The sequence below is a fragment of the Primulina tabacum genome, chromosome 4, assembly GCF_025594145.1.
Source record: "Primulina tabacum isolate GXHZ01 chromosome 4, ASM2559414v2, whole genome shotgun sequence".
In the NCBI taxonomy this organism is placed as follows: domain Eukaryota; kingdom Viridiplantae; phylum Streptophyta; class Magnoliopsida; order Lamiales; family Gesneriaceae; genus Primulina; species Primulina tabacum.
Window position 1 is genome coordinate 4,083,996 of NC_134553.1, and position 18,813 is coordinate 4,102,808.

The window sequence follows — 18,813 nt, forward strand, 5'->3', positions numbered from 1 at the left end:
CTTATTTTAAAAATAATTTTTTTGTTTGACTTTTTTATATCTATGAATTCTATCTTTATTTTTTGGATTTCTCTTTATTTGATTTTGTTTATATTAATTAGTCAATTTAAAATAAATCAAATGAATATGAAATACACATACACTATTATTCAAAATTTTATAGTTCTCCAATTTTTTAAGTCGATCTTCTGTAAGATGGTCTCATATGCACATATATACCTAAGACATGTCGACTTTTTTCTGAGGACATCCCCGAAGAGCGGGGGATTTCGTGACATTTCGGATTGAATATTTGTATCTGAAATCCCTCGAATTGATTTACCATTTTCATAGATAACGGGGAGGGCTTGCGCGCGAGTCGAATGACGTAGGTGCACAAGAGTACTTCGCGCCACAACCATCTCCTCTCAGGGATATATATCCTTGAAATGGGCCAATTCGGTCTATTTTCGGAGTGAAAAATAATTATTTTTATAATTCGGGTCGGGTATAAGACATGTTTCACAAAATTGACACGTGAAACAGCCTCAAAGGAGTTTTTGTGCCAATTTTTATTTTTAACTTGAGTAAATTAACATCCATTAATAACAAAAATAATAAGCGAATAATAAATTTGAAAACTCTAATAAAATTGTTAGAATATATATATATATATATGTGTATATATATATATATATATATCATTGTCTTTATTAAATAATATTAATAAATACATATCTTTTTATTGTTTATTTTCAGGTATTAATGAATTTTACAATAATTGAAGAAAAATGAAATTTGCAGATAATTTTTTTTATATATAAAAAGCTATATCTTTAATGGAATTTAAAATAATCGACACAATGTCAGCAGTTTAACGCACAAGAACTTCACATGAATTCAATCATCCAAGTACTACCCTCACTCATGCATGTTTAACTCAAAAAAATGAATGACATTGAAATATTTATATTTTAATTCGAACTTTTATTGATCTTCAGGTCAAAAGTCATATTTATTACCCAAGATACGATTTTTATTTCTTATAATTGTGATATAGCGTACAAAGCCCTATACTAAGCTAATAATGAATATAATGAGGATTGCACCGACATGGGTGTCAATGTGCCATATTTAAAACTTTATGCATGAAAAGCACATATAATTGTTTGGTGTCATAAGAGAACACTTCAAAAAGAATCAAAATTAGTTTAAATTGATTTTGTGTGTAATAATTACTCTTATATACATCAAATGGATAGAAAAAGAGATAAAAATTAATTCAAATCTTTTTTTATGTTAAACAAATTAATTTTAGATCCACAATTACTTAAAATAAATTATAAGATTTTTAAAATTTTCTTATGTTTTTTAAATATATTTTTTCTCGAAAAATAAATTTTTTAAAAATATTAAATTTGCCTGCCCTGTCAAATTTCAAATTTGTAGAACTTGCGACTACTTTTTTAGGACATGATTTATGTATAGAACTTTATAACTTCAAAATATATCATGATAAATTTAGAAATTATGGTTCTTGTAAAAAAAATATATTTGTTTTTTGTTTTATTATTTTGAATACTCATGGTCTAATTATATTATTTTTACAATTTTAAGGTTGTGATATTAAAATAGGAGGCACAGTAATAATAAGAATATGGTTTTGAATCGATCACATAATAATTTTTTTTATATTTAGAAATAATTTTGCAACATTATATATTTAAATGTATATTAAACCTAAAATAATTCAATTATATTAATATCGAAGAATTCAAACAAAAATAAATTATGAATTTTATCGATGTATCGTAGATTGAATTAATTGTTGAAAAATAAAAGATAATGAGAGTGTAGTGAGGATTGTTCTCTTTATAGCATTTTTGTATGTTCCATACGTGAGTATCTTCTAGTTATTCAAATATAAGATTCATATAAATAATTTTGATCCAATGTCAGCGCTTAAAAACACATTATGAAAGTGGTGGGCTGTTTTACAAGACCTCAACGACAAGCAATTGGCCTTAGGTGGGGAAGCAAAAGCTAAACAAGCAACAATTTAGTTGAAAAAGAAGAACTCGATAGTTTAACTGAGTAGGTCCATTAAAGATGGAAAGTACTTTTCTTGTTTTGCTTTCCATGTCCGCACACTTCTTTATTCTTTGCTCGGCCTTAGACATCAGTACTGATCAATCTGCTCTGCTTGCGCTCAAATCACAAGTTGAGCCCAGCCCTGATAATCTTTTGGCAAGAAATTGGTCCTCTAATACTCCTGTATGCAACTGGGTCGGAGTCACTTGTAACTCGCGTCACCAAAGAGTCGCGGCTTTAAATATTTCGAACATGGATCTTTCAGGCAAAGTCCCCCCACGACTGGGAAATCTTTCCTTTCTTGTTTCTCTGGATATAAGTGGCAATATGTTCAAAGGAGATATACCTGAGGAGATGACTATGCTGAAAAGACTCAGGTTTATTAGCTTTAGCTTTAATAGCTTCAGTGGGGAGATTCCATCATGGTTCGGCGAATTGCATAGTCTTCAACATCTACTTCTTGATAACAACAGTTTTACGGGGTCAATCCCTTCTTCTCTTTCCAACTTATCAAAGCTAGAGACCCTGAATCTGCAGTATAATCTGCTAGAAGGAATGATCCCCGCCAATATTGGCAATCTTTATAAGTTGAAGAGTCTAATTGTAAGAGGGAACCATCTTGCGGGATCCATACCAGCGACCTTCTTCAACATATCATCGCTGGAAAAAGTTGATTTCACGGAGAATAGCCTCTCGGGTAATCTTCCAGCAAACATGTGTCGACATCTCCATAATCTCACGTATTTTTCTGTGTATTCCAACCAGTTCGATGGTCAGATTCCATCAACTATAGACGAATGCTCGCAGCTTCAATATTTGATGCTTCAGTTCAACCAATTCACTGGACCAGTACCAAATCAGATAGGGAACTTAACTAGACTTGTGTACCTATATCTTGGAGACAACAATCTGAAAGGTACGTCCAATTTCAAAGTGAGCAACTGAATTATAGAAGTCTGGAAAAGTACACTTTGAAACATACTGACTAAATTTATGTTGTGTGTGCAGGTGAAATTCCAGAAGACATAGGCAACCTTCTTGAGTTAGAGTACTTGACCTTGGATGCAATTGGCCTCAGTGGTCCAATACCTTCTTTCATTTACAACATGTCTACTCTGCAATGGCTTTATCTTGGACAAAATAACCTAACAGGCAAAACACCGGTTGATGTATGCTCTAACCTTCCGGTATTACAAGGACTTTACCTTGGACAAAATCATTTGACTGGAAGCATTCCAAGGGAACTTGGCAACTGTTCTTCACTTGTGGAGTTATACATGGATGACAATAAATATACAGGTACCAAGAAAATATATGACTACTCTCTGATACATTAGGATTTGTCGTGAAAACTAATTTTAGTTATTTAAGTTTTCGGATTTTTGTATGGTGCTGTTATAGTTGGAAAGTGGAGACACAAATAGAATTGGTAATGAAACAGGCCAATAGTAAATCAGAAAAAAGATACTTAAGCCAATTTTTTGTCACAAAAAAATGCAGTCTAAAAGGTTAAACAAACGATGAAGATGTCAGCAGATGTTACCTAGGAGAATATTAATGGACTTCAAGAAGGTGGCCCTCGTCATTTTGAAAAAACAAACACTAAGGCCATTTTTTTTTTAAAAAAAAAAAACCTATATTAACGAGTGCGATTAATGCAGCAAAAGGACAAATAAAAACTATTGGCCAATTAGAAACACTTCAAATTCTCGTGAAAAATCTTGATTGTGCCTTATTTTGAAGTTCGTTTTTTGGTCAAAGCTCTTCCATAATTAAATGTATGCATTCTGTGGCAGGTGAAATACCATCAGAGATTGGCAAGCTTTGGAATCTGGAAATTCTAGTTCTAGGTACAAACTATTTAACAGGTCGTATTCCAGAGACAATCTTCAATATGTCTGCTTTGAGAACACTTTCATTCCGAGAAAATCATCTATACGGGAGTCTTCCACCAACCATGGGGAATGAGCTACCTAATCTTGGAGCAATTTTTCTTGGACAGAACAATCTCACCGGTTTCATACCAAGTTCAATTTCAAATGCTTCCGCTCTCACACGTTTAAGCTTGGTTGCTAACAAGTTTTCTGGCCCCATTCCTGGGTCGCTTGGGGAGTTGAGGTTTCTTGATTTTTTAAATCTAGGAGAAAATGACTTAACTACCGAGTCTTCAGAATTGAGTTTCATAACTTCTTTAGCAAACTGCCGGCTTCTAAGAATACTTTATATTCAGAATAACTCCTTCCATGGTAAACTTCCAGTTTCAATTGGTAATCTCTCTTCTAATCTTGAGACAATTGATGCGAGTAACTCTGATCTCAAGGGAAGCATTCCACAAGAAATTGGGAATATTAGTAATTTGGAATCTTTATATCTGGATAACAATGATTTAACAGGGTTCATTCCCATCACAATCAAAGGTATACTGAATTTACAAGCATTGAGCCTTATTGGTAATTCATTCAATGGAGTAATACCAGGTGGCATCTGTACTTTAACCCGACTAGGGGAGCTCACATTGAGCAAAAACAAGCTTCATGGTCCACTTCCAACGTGTTTAGGGAATGTTACTTCTTTGAGATATCTTAATCTTGATTCCAATGAACTAAATTCGAGCATATCTCCAAGTATAGGCGGGCTCAAGGATCTCCTGAAATTGAACCTGTTCTCAAATTTATTGAGTGGCCGGCTACCCCAGGAAATTGGTAAGTTGGAGAAAGTAATCTCAATCGACTTGTCATCAAATGAGTTATCAGGTGGTATTCCTAGCATAGTTGGCAAGCTGATAAACTTGATCAATCTGTCCATGGCACATAATCAATTGAATGAATCCATCCCTGGTTCAGTTGGCAAATTGTTGAGTTTGGAAAGATTGGATCTTTCTGGTAACAATCTCACAGGTATGATTCCGAAATCAATGGAGGCACTTCAGCATCTCTTGTATCTCAACCTCTCCTTTAACAGTTTAAGAGGAGAAATTCCTGACGGAGGGCCTTTTGCATATTTCAACTATCAATCCTTCATGTCAAATGATGCATTGTGTGGTGCGCCTCGGTTCCAGGTTCCAGAATGCCATATTAGCGATCGCCATAAACATAGGAAACTAAAGAAGTTCCTTGTTTTAGTCATAACACTGGTGGTTGTTTTAACAATTTCTGCCTTGACACTTTCCTTAATTCTTATAGAACGCCGAAGGAAAAATAAGGTTCCCAATAATATGGAATTGCTTCCTTCTGTAACAATTGACAGGGTCACATACCTTGAGCTTCAAAGAGCAACTAATGGATTTAGTGAAGATAACTTGCTAGGAACTGGTAGTTTCGGTTCTGTTTACAAAGGGGTTTTAACTGATGGCACAACCTTGGCTGTGAAGGTATTCAATTTACAGAAAGAAGGAGCATTCAAGAGTTTTGATACAGAATGTGAAGTGCTACGCAATGTTCGCCATCGTAACCTGACAAAAGTCCTTAGCAGCTGCACCAACACTGATTTTCGAGCTTTAGTACTCGAATTCATGCCTAATGGGAGTCTAGATAACTGTTTGTACTCTGATCATGAACCATTGGATCTTTTACAAAGATTAAACATAATGATAGATGTTGCATCTGCAATGGACTATCTCCACCACGGCTACTCAATTCCTATAATACATTGTGATTTGAAGCCCGGTAATATCCTCCTAGACGAGAACATGGTGGCACGCGTGAGTGACTTTGGGGTAGCAAAATTAATAGATGGAGATGATACCATGACCCACACTAGGACTCTGGCGACATATGGCTATATTGCACCAGGTGAATCTCCCTGCTTTCCAGTTCTTGTTTTTGATTCTTCGTACATTGATTCTTTGTGGTTGGTTTATGCAGAGTACGGATTGGAAGGACTAGTTTCAAGAAAATGTGATGCATACAGTTATGGCATTGTGTTGATGGAAACGTTCACAAGAATGAGGCCAAGTGATGATTTGTTCACAGAAGGATGGAGCCTCAGGGGTTGGATAAAAGACTCGTATCCTGACTCTATACATGAGGTGATAGATGCCAATCTACTCAAAAATGAGGAAGCAAACACCAACAAAATTGTTGAGTGTGTGTCGTTAATCATGAAATTGGCTTTGGACTGCTCTGAGGAATTACCTGGAGAGAGGACCAACATGAGAGAAGCTCAGGCAACTCTGCAGAAAATAAAAAACCACTTCTTTCCAAGGAACTAATTGTGATACCCCATCCATAAGAAAGAAATACGTTTAAAGTGATTTATAAAGGGATATAACGACTCTTGTAGCAACTTTGTACTAGTCATTTTTGTAATCAAATGTAATGAGTTTAGGCTCGGGATCAGGCATAACGGTATCAAATATACGATCATCAGCAAAAATGCAAAGAAATAAATGTTATACGAGATAAATTGCTATGTGCGTGAGAGCAAGCAACCTATTGAACATGTCGAAAAAAATATTACACGACTGGAGTCATCTCATGAACCTATGCAAGTCATCTTTATCTTCCTGACACTTGTGGATCGTGCTACATGATGTGAGTCATGTGCCTGGGGCTAGAGACGGAGTCTATCGTTTTTTAAAACGATAGAAAGTTATAAATTATTATATTTTTATCTCTCTCTAAAATTTGCTTTTGTTCTCTTAAATTTTTAATTTTTTTTCTTCGCCCGCCAATTCTGTTTTTCTGGCTCCGTCCTTGCTCGGGAGGTGACAATAATATTGATTAATGTGTTGTCATCACTTCAATCAGAGGCAGAGGAAATTTTTTATTTTATTTTTTATTCTCGATTATTTTATAACAAATAATTATATAAGATTAACTCACATTATGTTTGGATTGAGATATTTGATTTGTTTTTTAAATTTGTCACAATTATATTTCTGTCACAATTATTATTAAAAATATTTACTTTGATATTTATTAGATTTGAAATTCGCTTAAAATTAAACTTAAAAAAAATATACTTGACAACATAAAAATATAAAAGATTTCAAATTATCAATTCTAATGTTGAGCCAAAGAAATATGGTGAAATTAAATCCCTTAAAATCATTTATTCCGAATCCAACCTTGAATTTGTTTCCTAAAAAAATTGAAAAACTTATTCAGAAGGTTCATTATCAAATAATCACTTATTCACAAACTTCTGTCTACATCGAAATCTCCTGTAAAATAATTTTTTAATAAAAATATGAAATCCATGAATTAAAACACAACTTTAATTCTCTTAATGAAACTGTACCACTAGGATGATAATAGTGTTGAATTATATTCTAGATTATGATAGATAATAAAATCATTTTAATTATGTCAATCAGTGAGGGTAAATTTACAAAATAGGAAGAAATTTAAACCTTTGCTGCGATTTCAATTGGGGGATGTTACCTTACCCAAAACGCCTTCGATATATTTAGAAAATTTTGCAATTACAATATTGTAGAAACAATTCCAAGCTATTATTATTTTAAAAAGAATTATTAACTTTGTTTCCGTTATTATTCAGAATGTTAATCCTTAGACCTGAAGTTGAGTGTGTGCAAAGTCTGACGACCTTGTCGAGATCGCTCCACCGGCGAATCACGCGCCTTTCTCCATACGGCACCCCCTTCGCTGCACTTCCTTTTATTTCACCGACTTGTTCGTTCTTCACGCATAAATCACTACCTCAGGATCTAGATCTATGGGCGATTTGACGGAATCTTCGACTCTTCAAACGCCGCCGACGAGGCAACCACCTGTCCGTGAGGACTGTTGGACGGAAGAGGCTACTTGGACATTGGTTGAATCTTGGGGTCGCCGTTATGTAGAACTCAACCGCGGGAACCTACGTCAGAAGGACTGGCAGGAGGTGGCTGACGTCGTCAACGCGCATCACGGACACACGAAGAAGTCTCGCCGCACAGATGTTCAGTGCAAAAATCGGATCGATACTCTCAAGAAGAAGTACAAGATTGAGAAGACTAAGATCGCCGAATCTGACGGGGCTTTAACGTCGTCATGGCCATTCTTCCCTCGTATGGAGTATTTGATCGGATCTAATTCCAATAAGCATCAGAATAGTAAGTCTCTAGTGGAGATGGCTGAATCTACTCCTCTTTTATCTCTGCCGTCTCCACCCATGGCCGTGCCGTTGTCCTATCGTAGTTCTCCCTCATCCGCGATGATGACCCCAGTGACTTTGCCTCAGAAACGTCCGATGTCGTCGCTTTCGATGGACCAATCGTATTTCAAGAGGAACTTTTCTGCTATCGCGGCTGCTGCTGCGGCACCGGATGATGATGATGTAGAATCTGAAGGGGCTGAAGCTGATGGGAGCGAGAGTAGGGGCGTTGAGGCGGAAGAGGTGGGGGATGAGGGGATAGGAAGATTAGCCAAGGCGATTGAGAGGTTTGGGGAGATATACGAGAAGGTGGAGGGTATGAAGCAGAGGCAGATGGTTGAGTTGGAGAAGCAGAGGATGCAGTTTGCTAAAGATTTGGAGGTTCAGAGGATGCAATTGTTTATGGATACTCAAGTCCAGCTCGAGAAGATGAAACAAGCCAGAAGATCTGTATCTTCTGATGGTATGCCACACCACCTGATTTTCTTTTCATTAAACTAGCTTGTAATATGTATGGTCATGAAACATTAGTACGTTTGATTTGATTGTGTATTTTTTTTTATCATTATTATTTTCTAGTATGATGATAAAGATGAAGCTGATAGCCAAGATTGGTTTGTTTGCAATGAATTCTTTTGCTAATTGAGGTTTCTTGGATTAGAGAGTTGAAGTTCTTAGCATGAATATGTTTCTGAGGTTGGACGTTCTTTTATTTTGAGAACTGGCGATCTGGAATTCTGACAACTTTTGAAATCTTCTATGCTAAAACAATCACTTGGAGTCAAAAAAAAAAAAAAATAACTTGGAGTCTGATGTATATTGAGATTTTAGTGAATCTTTTTTTATTTCAGTTAAATAGTAAACGGTTGCATTGTTTTTTGGCTGGTATTTTCTGAGTTTTAAAAAGTTTGTCTTCGGTGGGATTTGGTTGGAGTGGTGTATGATGGCTGATGATGACAACTTGCCGGTAACTGTAAAATAAACGTCGTGTCATATGGCATCTTTGTGTTGCTACTTGTGTTTGTGCTTTCCAAGCTGAACTACATTACCTGGAAGATAACAATTTAAGGTCATCTACAGTCTTTTGCCTCTTTTATTGTGTTAGTTATTTGTATTTGTGCATTTATTTGTTGGCTAAAGTATATTACCTGGAGTTAACAATTTAAGGTTATTGACAATCTTTTGCTGTGTTAATTTTGTTAATGTTATCATGGCATGAGTGTTGATGCTGATTTATTGCAACTTTGTCTTGAAAATTGAGCGAAATTGTGTTATGTCAGACAAGACCTGGCAAACAAGATCTGTTATGGTCATTGACACACCTCGAGTTCACAAAAACTCTTGTGAGACGGTGTCATGGGTCAATTATGTGGTACAAATATTATATTCAGGTCACCCATGAAAAAATAATTTTTCTGCCAAAAGTATTACTTTTTATTGTAAATACACTAATACAGACATGTTTAACCGATCTCACGAATAAAAATCCGTGAAACCATTTCAAGAGACCTAATCCTTGGAGTTTGAACATGTCCTTCAATCTCTTTATATGATTAAATTTCCGTATTGTCCATTGACTTGGGTTACACCTGATTTTGCTAGTTATTGAAAGAATTGGCTACCTCTGGTATCTATATTTAATTACTCATATCATCCATTTTTTCTCATCATTTTATTTCTTGTTAGCTGCTTCCTTTGAAAGTTTTTATCCTCTTTCTTATTTGCAATGGTATTATAATGATTTAATTTAATATTGAGGGAGCACGTTCACTCTCAGAAAATAAATGTTTAACTGCAATATCCACCATCAGCTTGCAAAAAAATATCAGGTAACAACCTGCCCAAAAAATGGATTCTACGTATAGTTGAAAACGTAGCAGAATTTGGATGAACTAAGGCAGTTAGATGGCGAATTAGTGCTGACTAAGGTTCTTTTTGTATTATTTCTCATGAGCTAAAGATACCTTGCTTTGTTCCCCATTCTCACTTAGATTTTTCTTCTCTTGCTCTTGTAGCTTTTATTATGTTGTGGAGGCAAGCTGTTGTTTACTGTTCTTTTGGTTTAAGGTTGAATTTTTCAGTGTGTGGATGTAGTCTTTCTTCTAGTTTTTTTATGTTATTTAAGGTGTTTTAATCGAACATAGATGGACTGTGCAATCCTAATCCTCAATGAACAATATAGTGGGCATTCTCTGGCACCCATGTTTTTACTCTTGCCATTTTCTATTAATTCCCTTTATGTTTATATTTGCTGTTAATGCTGCAGATGTGTACAGCTAGCCATGAGGAAAGAACTTGATAGACATCCTTTGCGATCGTCGAGGCACCAGAGCTGTTTGCCCCTTTCACTTACTTTAACATAATACCTATTATCGTTAGAAGCCTTCATATTGGCCTCAAATTCATAAGATTTATTTTCTAAATGCAATCCCTTCCCACCTGTACAGCACGTCGTTAGTGTTCAAGAAACTCTTACCACAATAGAAGGATGTGTTTTTACCTTCATTTGAATATTTAGTGCAAACTAATCTCACCATGGTTCGGTGTTACCTCGTAAGGCCTTGTCTGATAATGTGCCGTTTGATTGGCCTTTTGTTGACGTGTTATTCTTTCAAAATTTTTTGCAGCCCCGTCTTATCTTGTTAAAAGAATGTTTTGGTAAGTTGTTAAACTCCCATGGTTGACCAACAATGGGTATTGATTTTATCTTAGTCTTGTATCTTTTAAATCTTAGAATCGTACTAATAATTTCTTGTCTATATCTGCATCCGAGGTTGTCTATTAAAATAAAATAATCAATGCATAATTTACACGCAACAATACTATAGCAGCTTGTGGTACCTAGTAATTTTCTTTCAACAAGCTGTGGAGTAGATGTTTCCTTTCATCTAAAATTGCAACCTACATCTATTAGTTACGCTAGCTGCAACAACCAACTCAAATTCTTTGCATGGCTTCAAAGCAGAATATCATGTTGTTTCTGTTTGATGAGATATTGGAGATGGGATTTAGATGTTAAAATTCATCATTGCATCTAAAGTACTTTCAAAAAAATTAAGATACAAAAATTAAAATTTTGAAGAAATCATAAGTTTTTATTTGATGATTTTGTGCGTGTCTTTTTTAAAATAAAAATTAGAAAATCAGCTCTCTTTTATTTGTTTCAAATGCATATATAGCTTGTGAAGTGACTATCGGTGGAGTAACACTTCATTCACACGAGCCGTCTAAACATGTATAAATCATGTTAGGAAATTCGAAGTTGAGGTAAAAAAGAATTATTTGTCTTTAAGAAAAATTTGTATAGCATATGATGCTCACGTGATATGACAATCATTTTTCAAAATATAATAACTTTCAATTTGTGATAGTAATGATACAAATCACGAGTTTCATAGCCAAAAAAATGAAGCAAACTCTATTTTGAGAAGAAAGAAGAAGACATAGTTCAATATGAATGCAAATACTCTTTTTTTATTTGATTATCTCAAAATTGAAATTATTTTGACATATAGTATGTTAATGCATTCAGACAGATCAATATTCATGTCATAAATCTCAAAAATATAACTAACACATTTTGATGATAAAGATCCACGAGAACGCGAAATTTTTGTCAAACAGCACTGTCAAACGACACTTTACAGATGCCTCTCTCACCACCTGGAAAATTTCAAGGCACAAAGAAGCGCTTAGAAGCCTCTTTTACGCAACAGAAGGCGCTTAAGAGTCTCTCTTGCGGCCTAGATTGTTTCGGGCCATACAACGCCTCTTCTAACACATGAAAAATTCCGTTTTGAGTTTTATATACCTTTTAATTCTTCCAACTTTAAATTTATTCGACGTAAAGCTATTTTCTATCTTTAAAAAATATTGTATATAATAATAATTTAATAATACGGATAATAATACGGATAATAATAATAATAATAATTCCCTCCAAAACGAGATAAAATCTAATTAATTGCGCGGTGACGAATCTACAAGTGGGATTCATATGCTGTCATTTCACAATGGTCCAAGGTTCGCGCCACAGAATCCCAGGCCCATTTATGTCCTTTCAACTTCAACTGTCACCGGACAAACCTCGAGCTCAAGCTGCTCCAATGGCTTCCGGGATTGTCTAGCATTGGCTTTTTCTCTCTCTCACTCACGCATAGATGGTAAAGTGCTTGTACACACTCACACACACATATATCTCTGTGTGTGTGTGTGTGTGTATCACTCTCTCGGCAGTTCAGCTACTGAAATCCTCCCCCTACCTAATTTTCTGGCTACTTATTTGTCGTCGTTAGTTCTTTTCATTATCAGCATTTCGTTCATTTCCAAGACAGTATAGATTTAGTCTATTAGACAGTCACTCGCAAAGATTTAGAGTAGATTGAGGTTGTTTTTGTCGTTTATCGAATGCGCGTGAATTGTACGTAAAACGATGCCGTTGGTGAGAGTTGAGGTGAAGCATTGTTATGAACTCGGAGTACAGGAGCTGTACAGGGAGGCGAACAAGGAAGACCTGAAGGAGATTCTTGATGGCGTCACGGTCGCTGGTCTCTCCGGCGTCTTACGTCAGCTCGGGGATCTCGCCGAGTATGTTATTCCTCAATTCTGTCTGTATGCCTCTTAAATTGCACTCTATTGTTGATGTTTGGAGATTTTAATGGTCGTAGAGTTGGGTTCATGATTTCTATTTCAATACGTTGCCTGGGGTTCGATTCTAGGTATTATAGCTTCTGTATAGTAGTGAGAAACACAACCAAATTGCTAATTTCGTACATTGAGAAATAATATATTGCTCTATAAAGCGGCATATGATTGTGCTGCAAAAATTGTATTCGAAATTGGAAATGAGTGTCGTGGGACTCTGGTAAAAAGACATCATACTTGCACCGCGTAATCTTCACGTATTGGGCTGAAAAGGATAAATTGTGACTCTATTATTTGTAAGTATTTTGGGTGAGGGCATAAGAGAAGATAAAATAAGTCTGTTGTGCTTCTTGATGATGTCACTATAAGGATCACATGTTACAGAGAAAAGGCTTTAATACGAATTGATGGATGTGACACTCGTTGGCTTAAGGTTTTGAGTTAAAGTTGGCTTTTTTTTCTTTTTTTTTCGACGATAGTTAAAGTTGGCTTTAAACATGCGTATTTAACTATTTTTTATGGTTCATACTGTTTTTGATCTTTAATTTTCAATTTTCATTCAATTGCATGAATGAAAGGGTCCTAAAATGTTATTTTTAATATATCTATGATAGTTAATCTGCAGAAGCCCCTGGTTCATTAAAAATAAATGTTCTCGAGTGATGCTGTTGTTTATTATCTTCATTTGTCGAAATTTTCATACCAGATTGTTAATTGAAATACAAACGCTGCATGTGGTAGATTTGCTGCAGAAGTTTTTCTTGGGTTGCAGGAAGAAGTGATGGTTATGTCTTCGAGAAGCCATAATTTGAGAGGCCGCATGAAACAAATTGAATCTGCACTTTCTCCACTGGAGAAGGTTGTTCTTGCACAGAGGAGCCACTTGCACTTTGCTTATATACAACTGGTATAATTGTGATCCTAACTTTATTTTTTTACACCCTTGTTGTTCAGATTGTATCAGTCACATCTCCTTTCACTTTGCCATTACTCACAGCCAGGTGCCTTTTGGTCTGTTTATTGAATTTTGAGGTGGATGGAGTGTTGGTCTTTATGGTATAATTTTTTTCGTATTTTGAGTCTTTATGAGAAAAATGTTTGCAGGTTCTAACTGGCAAGTTCATATCCAGTGTGACCAAAATCATTTTGTATACAGTGATATACCTCAATTTATCATGAACTCTTACGAAGACTGTCGTATCCCTCCCCTACTACAACTGCTTGACAGGTATTGGCAGCGCTTAAGATTATGATGATCTTTCTGCTCCTCCATTTGCATAATGATTTTTCTTTTTATAGGTTTGACCCTGGTGGCCCTGGATCATGCCTGAAAAGGTATTCAGATCCAAATTTATTCAAGAGAGAATCGGTGGCATCTGGCGAAACAAGCCACGATAAGAAACGTCTCAGAATTAAGGTATTATGTTAAAAAAGAGTTGAAGAATTCAACATTAAGACATACCAAAGAACACGCTTAAGCTGTTTGAAGAACACATGTTTCTGCTTCATGCCGCAGAACTGCTACCAAGGACACACTGTTTTAGATTTAGATAAATTTCTATGTATCAGCAAGCCCTACATACCCGTGCGTCTGAAATAACTCTAGTTAGAACTTGCTTTGGCTCACAAAATCTTAAGTATACGAGAAAGGTCTGAAGTTTATGATTCTGATTTCTATGAAATGATTAAAACTGATGTTTGCGTTCTGGCCTTTGGAGTGTGCTCCTTTTTTTCTTGGGTTTTCGGCTCAAGATACGTGCTATGCAATATTTTTTTCCCTTCCAACTTTCTTATCAGCCTATTGGACTGAGGTCGTGAAACTTCAACAGAAAAAAAAGTTGTGGGCCAGGAATGGAGAACTAGCTCAAGGGGCATCGCTTTCCCATCACAATGGCAGGTGCATGTCAACTGACATGTGAATTGGATTGTTTAATGCCAAAATTTACCCATTTTAGGTGGTGAGGACTAAACCTGTGAATTTTGAATTTTGCAGAAAGCAGGTCACTCAACTCAATGTTGGTAATACTACTACTCAAACAATGTCCGATTTGGATGACCAATCAAGTTTAGACCTGAGAAATGGGTCAACTTACAGTGAGAGTGATTTCCATCCAAGTCACTCTGTGCAAACAGAAGAACCAGGGTCACGAGAATCCATTTCTTCTCCCGTGAAGAGGCACTACGTTGATGATGAATTCTTAGACTACATTTTCCTCCAGGAAAAAAATACTGTTGCTTATGATTATATTCAGATCAATCCGTCACAAGACCAAGCAGGCTGTAGTTCACCTTCTATTACTTGGGACGAAAAGATAGAAGCACAAGAGCATGATTGTGACCTGACACAGAAATATTACCATGATAGAAATCAAGAATCGTTTTCCCCAAAGTATGTAGTAGAAACTCTTGGTGACACCTCTTTAAATTTTGAAACAGTTGGAAAAATGGATGGTCAGCCTTCTAGTGAAGCTCTGCCAGCGATGGAACCTGATGAGGTCCACCTTGATGAAGTTGAAAGTGAAACAGACTGTTTAATGGATGCAACAAACACCATTGAATTTGATAATCAAATAGAGTGCATGAAAAGACAAGAAATAGAACATTTTTCCAAGTTGGGGGGAAAAGAAGTAGACAATGAACTGGAGATAGGAAAATATGATTCAGAATGTCATTCATCCTATTCTGAATCCGATGGTCTGGTCAATAGTTCAATATACAATGATAGTAGTGGGCATAACCTCAGTTCAAAGTCTCCAAAATCCATCTCTGCACAATATTATTATAATAATCCAGTGGCTGTCAAAGATGTATTTGATTCCTCTTCTTCAGTGGAGAAGGTTTTATTGCCAGCTCAAAGGGCTGCAGAGTCGTTGAATCTAAGCAGTATGCCGGGTGTTGATTCTTTTGAGACTGTTAAAATTGATGGCATCGCAAATGAAGATTCTGTTGCAAGCACTTCACTTTGCTCTTTCAGGGATGACAACTCTGGTGTTCCAATGATCAATCGAACAGGCAGACCTGCGCGTCAGAAACCTCCAATAAAAATTTCAGATGTTACTTCTGTCATGTTTTGGACTAATGGTCGGTTGTTAGGACTCGAGCCTTCAAAACCGCCAGATCTCAATGTAAAAAATGGTATTCCCCAAGACGAAGAAATTCATATATCTAGTCTGCATTGTGGGGATAAAGATTCACAGGATCCAAATCAAATAGAGACGTTCAAAAATTTTGAAACAGGCCTTGATACTCAAAGCTTTATGTGTCAGGAACTTCGAGAAAGTGGCACACATTTTAGAAAACCATCTTGCAAAATCTCACCTGCTGATTTAGGAATCAAGCTTGGAATAACTAGCTATTCACAAACTCCTAATAATGCTAGTTCTATCAAAGCAATGGCAATGGCACCTGGAAGTTCTCTTCCTGCTAATTCAATGTTCCAAGCTGCCAAAAAGGGCGAAGAAAATAGCAGGAGCTCAGCTCGAATTGCTGACCTCGGCGATAGATTTCAAACTACTGGATCTAACATAATACTGTTTCATGGTAGAGAAGATAACTCCTGCCCTTCCGGCTACCGAAATTCTGGATTTTTGAAGCGGAACCATAATCAAAGTGTTGCATATAAAAAAATTTCTAGTCATGCTAAAAGTTTGTTTGGCTGTGAATCTTCTATATTGTCACCTTCTTCATCTCCTCCGCTTGGGCACCTAAAAATATCATTTCAGCCAATAGACGGTGTTGAGACTTCCAAGCTAAAACTAAAATTTCCCAACAGAAATATTAATCATGAAACCAGCCGAGATATCTTTTCTTCTTTTCAGCTGGTCCCAGAGATATCCATTATACAGCAAAACATTGGTTCAGACTCAGATGACACATTCTGTAGATCTTCTTCTTCTTCGACAGATGATCGTCTTAGTCATCAATCTGAGTCAAATTCCGTGCAGTGGGAGTCTGGCCAATTACATTGTGGCAAAGACCTTGGATTGTATGATGAGCTTCAGAGAATCTCCTTGACACGATCTGCTGCAACAGACCAGGGAAATGGTAGAAGCCATGAAGAGATCCAACATGGACTTCATTTTCCTTGAGTTGAATATGATGGACAAAATTCTGGCTGTTCATTTGATTTTCGAAATTGGGAACGTCAAAATCAATCATTCACGGAGGAACCAAGAAAATATGTCAATTCAAAGGATACTGTGGAGCCACAGGGTACACCTACTGTTACTCCAGCTCCAGCGCAATTGCAGGGTATAGAGTCCCATCTTGATGATAAAGAAGGCAAGAGAGAAGTAGTTATCGAAGGATCCTGTTTTGACTTTGATCTTAACTTTTCGGCATTGACAACTTCTCAACAACCTAAGCCTGCTCCCTTCAATCAATATCAAGATATTGAGAGTGCAAAAATGCAAGAAAGCAAGGTGTTATATCCCGGATACTCCTCCCACCCCCACTCCCACCCACCCGCACACACTTTTGACTACATGCGGGAGATAAATGGAACAGTTGTACAGATACCCATTTAACTGTCTTCATTTGATGATCTATATTCTTCTTAAGCAGCAATTGGAGTTGCCGACATTCAATCGACGAAGAGAAGCTAATCAGCTCAAGGGCATATATGAAAAGAAAGATTTTTTGCATCTAATTCGATCCAAAGTAAGTTCTTAAGTGGACAAATTTCCTATTTAATTTTAATAGATAAATCATGTATTAAATATTTGATTAAACTCATCTGCGTTTGCTATGTAGACACAAGTAGAAATGTTGAACCTGCATGCCTTCTATTCCTTACGATCCAGCTTCAGTAGCTAAGCAGTGTTTACATAAAGCCAAATATCACATGTAAAACTAATAGTACAGAGATAAAAGCTTACATCACGTCACTCTATGAGGGGATAACAGTATCAATATTGCTTGTAAACAAACTGTACTTTATTTGAGATGTAGCTCTGAGTTGTCTAGAGATTTCAGTGTAGTTTATACGATTTTATGTTTCTATTTGTGTCGTATATGAGAAACAATAAAGGAAAGAAAAAATTCTGATTCATTACAATTGCTTTATAGGAATTCAGCCCAACTAAGATAACATAAAGATGCTATCTGATCTAATCTGATCTGAAGTTTAAAATAAATCCTATCTAAAACTAACATTTCAAACAATTATCTAAACGAATAACATCTAATTTTCAGTTATTCAACTTTGTATAGCCTTTAGAGGAGGTCTTAGCTTAGATAGAGAGTGAATACTTTGCGTTTATATTAAGATGGTTTTTTTATTATCTAATAATCAGATATTATGGAGAAAGATAATTCTACTGATTAAGTGTATGAGTTAGGATAGTAAAAAGATCACTCCCCTTCTTCCAAAAAAATACTTATGCAAGTCCATTTGATGAGTAAAGGAACCATTGGATTATGCAATTAAAAAAAAACTCACCGGTCTGTATACCTTTGTTTCGTGGCTCCAGTCATTGAATCTGAGACCAACTGTAATCGGTAAATCAAAATATGGGGAGCCCACCTCTAATGTCCACATGTCAGCCATTCTTCGGAAGGTGAATGCAATTCGCCAGGTATCTATAATCTCTCTGTCTTTGTGGTACACAGAAATAGTTAGATGAATTTGCTATTAACCGTGTTTGTGCATTTCTGTGTGTCTTTGTTGGCAATTAAGGTTGTTGGAAGTGATGACGGGGAAGGTGATAGTAACTGGGGTGACACTTGAGTTTTCATCTGGCATGACATGCTAGTAAAATGGTCTAAGCCATGAAGTTTTGGTTTTCCAGATTAGGCAGATCTGTGATACCTAGTTGTAATTAAGTCCATTTCCTTGTGTAATTGATTTGTAGGTCTCATGTGAATTTCAATGACGCCATCCTCTTCAGTTCAATTTACTGCAAAATTTTCTGCATTGTTTATGTTTCGTTTTCAGATTTTTTTCATCGGTGGTAAAGCATATCCCCACATTCATAGCGGGCTGACCAAAAAGATTGAAAT

At 36.0% G+C, this 18,813-nt stretch overlaps 2 protein-coding genes and 1 pseudogene across 4 annotated transcripts; all 3 read left to right on the forward strand.

The window, feature by feature from the left end:
- The first annotated feature begins 1,963 nt into the window (after nt 1-1,963).
- On the forward strand, nt 1,964-6,390 carry LOC142542577 (uncharacterized). Of its 2 annotated transcripts, XM_075649288.1 has the most exons (4): nt 1,966-2,986; nt 3,079-3,369; nt 3,867-5,861; nt 5,934-6,390. In XM_075649288.1, the coding sequence occupies exons 1-4, from the start codon at nt 2,089-2,091 to the stop codon at nt 6,278-6,280; spliced, it is 3,531 nt and encodes a 1,176-aa protein (XP_075505403.1). In that variant the 5' UTR covers nt 1,966-2,088; the 3' UTR covers nt 6,281-6,390. The 2 variants fall into 2 exon arrangements, with proteins under 2 accessions (XP_075505402.1, XP_075505403.1); XM_075649287.1 differs by having other exon boundaries at nt 1,964-2,986; nt 3,867-6,390.
- A 1,122-nt stretch (nt 6,391-7,512) lies between these two features.
- On the forward strand, nt 7,513-10,880 carry LOC142542578 (trihelix transcription factor ENAP1-like). Of its 2 annotated transcripts, XR_012819556.1 has the most exons (3): nt 7,513-8,632; nt 10,436-10,769; nt 10,833-10,880. XR_012819556.1 is itself a non-coding variant. In XM_075649289.1 (2 exons), exons 1-2 carry the CDS (start codon nt 7,750-7,752, stop codon nt 10,447-10,449), a joined length of 897 nt encoding a protein of 298 aa, XP_075505404.1. In that variant the 5' UTR covers nt 7,513-7,749; the 3' UTR covers nt 10,450-10,880. The 2 variants fall into 2 exon arrangements, 1 of the variants encoding a protein (XP_075505404.1); XM_075649289.1 differs by having other exon boundaries at nt 10,436-10,880.
- A 1,274-nt stretch (nt 10,881-12,154) lies between these two features.
- LOC142541347 (protein SCAR1-like) lies at nt 12,155-18,798 on the forward strand (annotated as a pseudogene).
- The last annotated feature ends 15 nt before the right edge of the window (nt 18,799-18,813 follow it).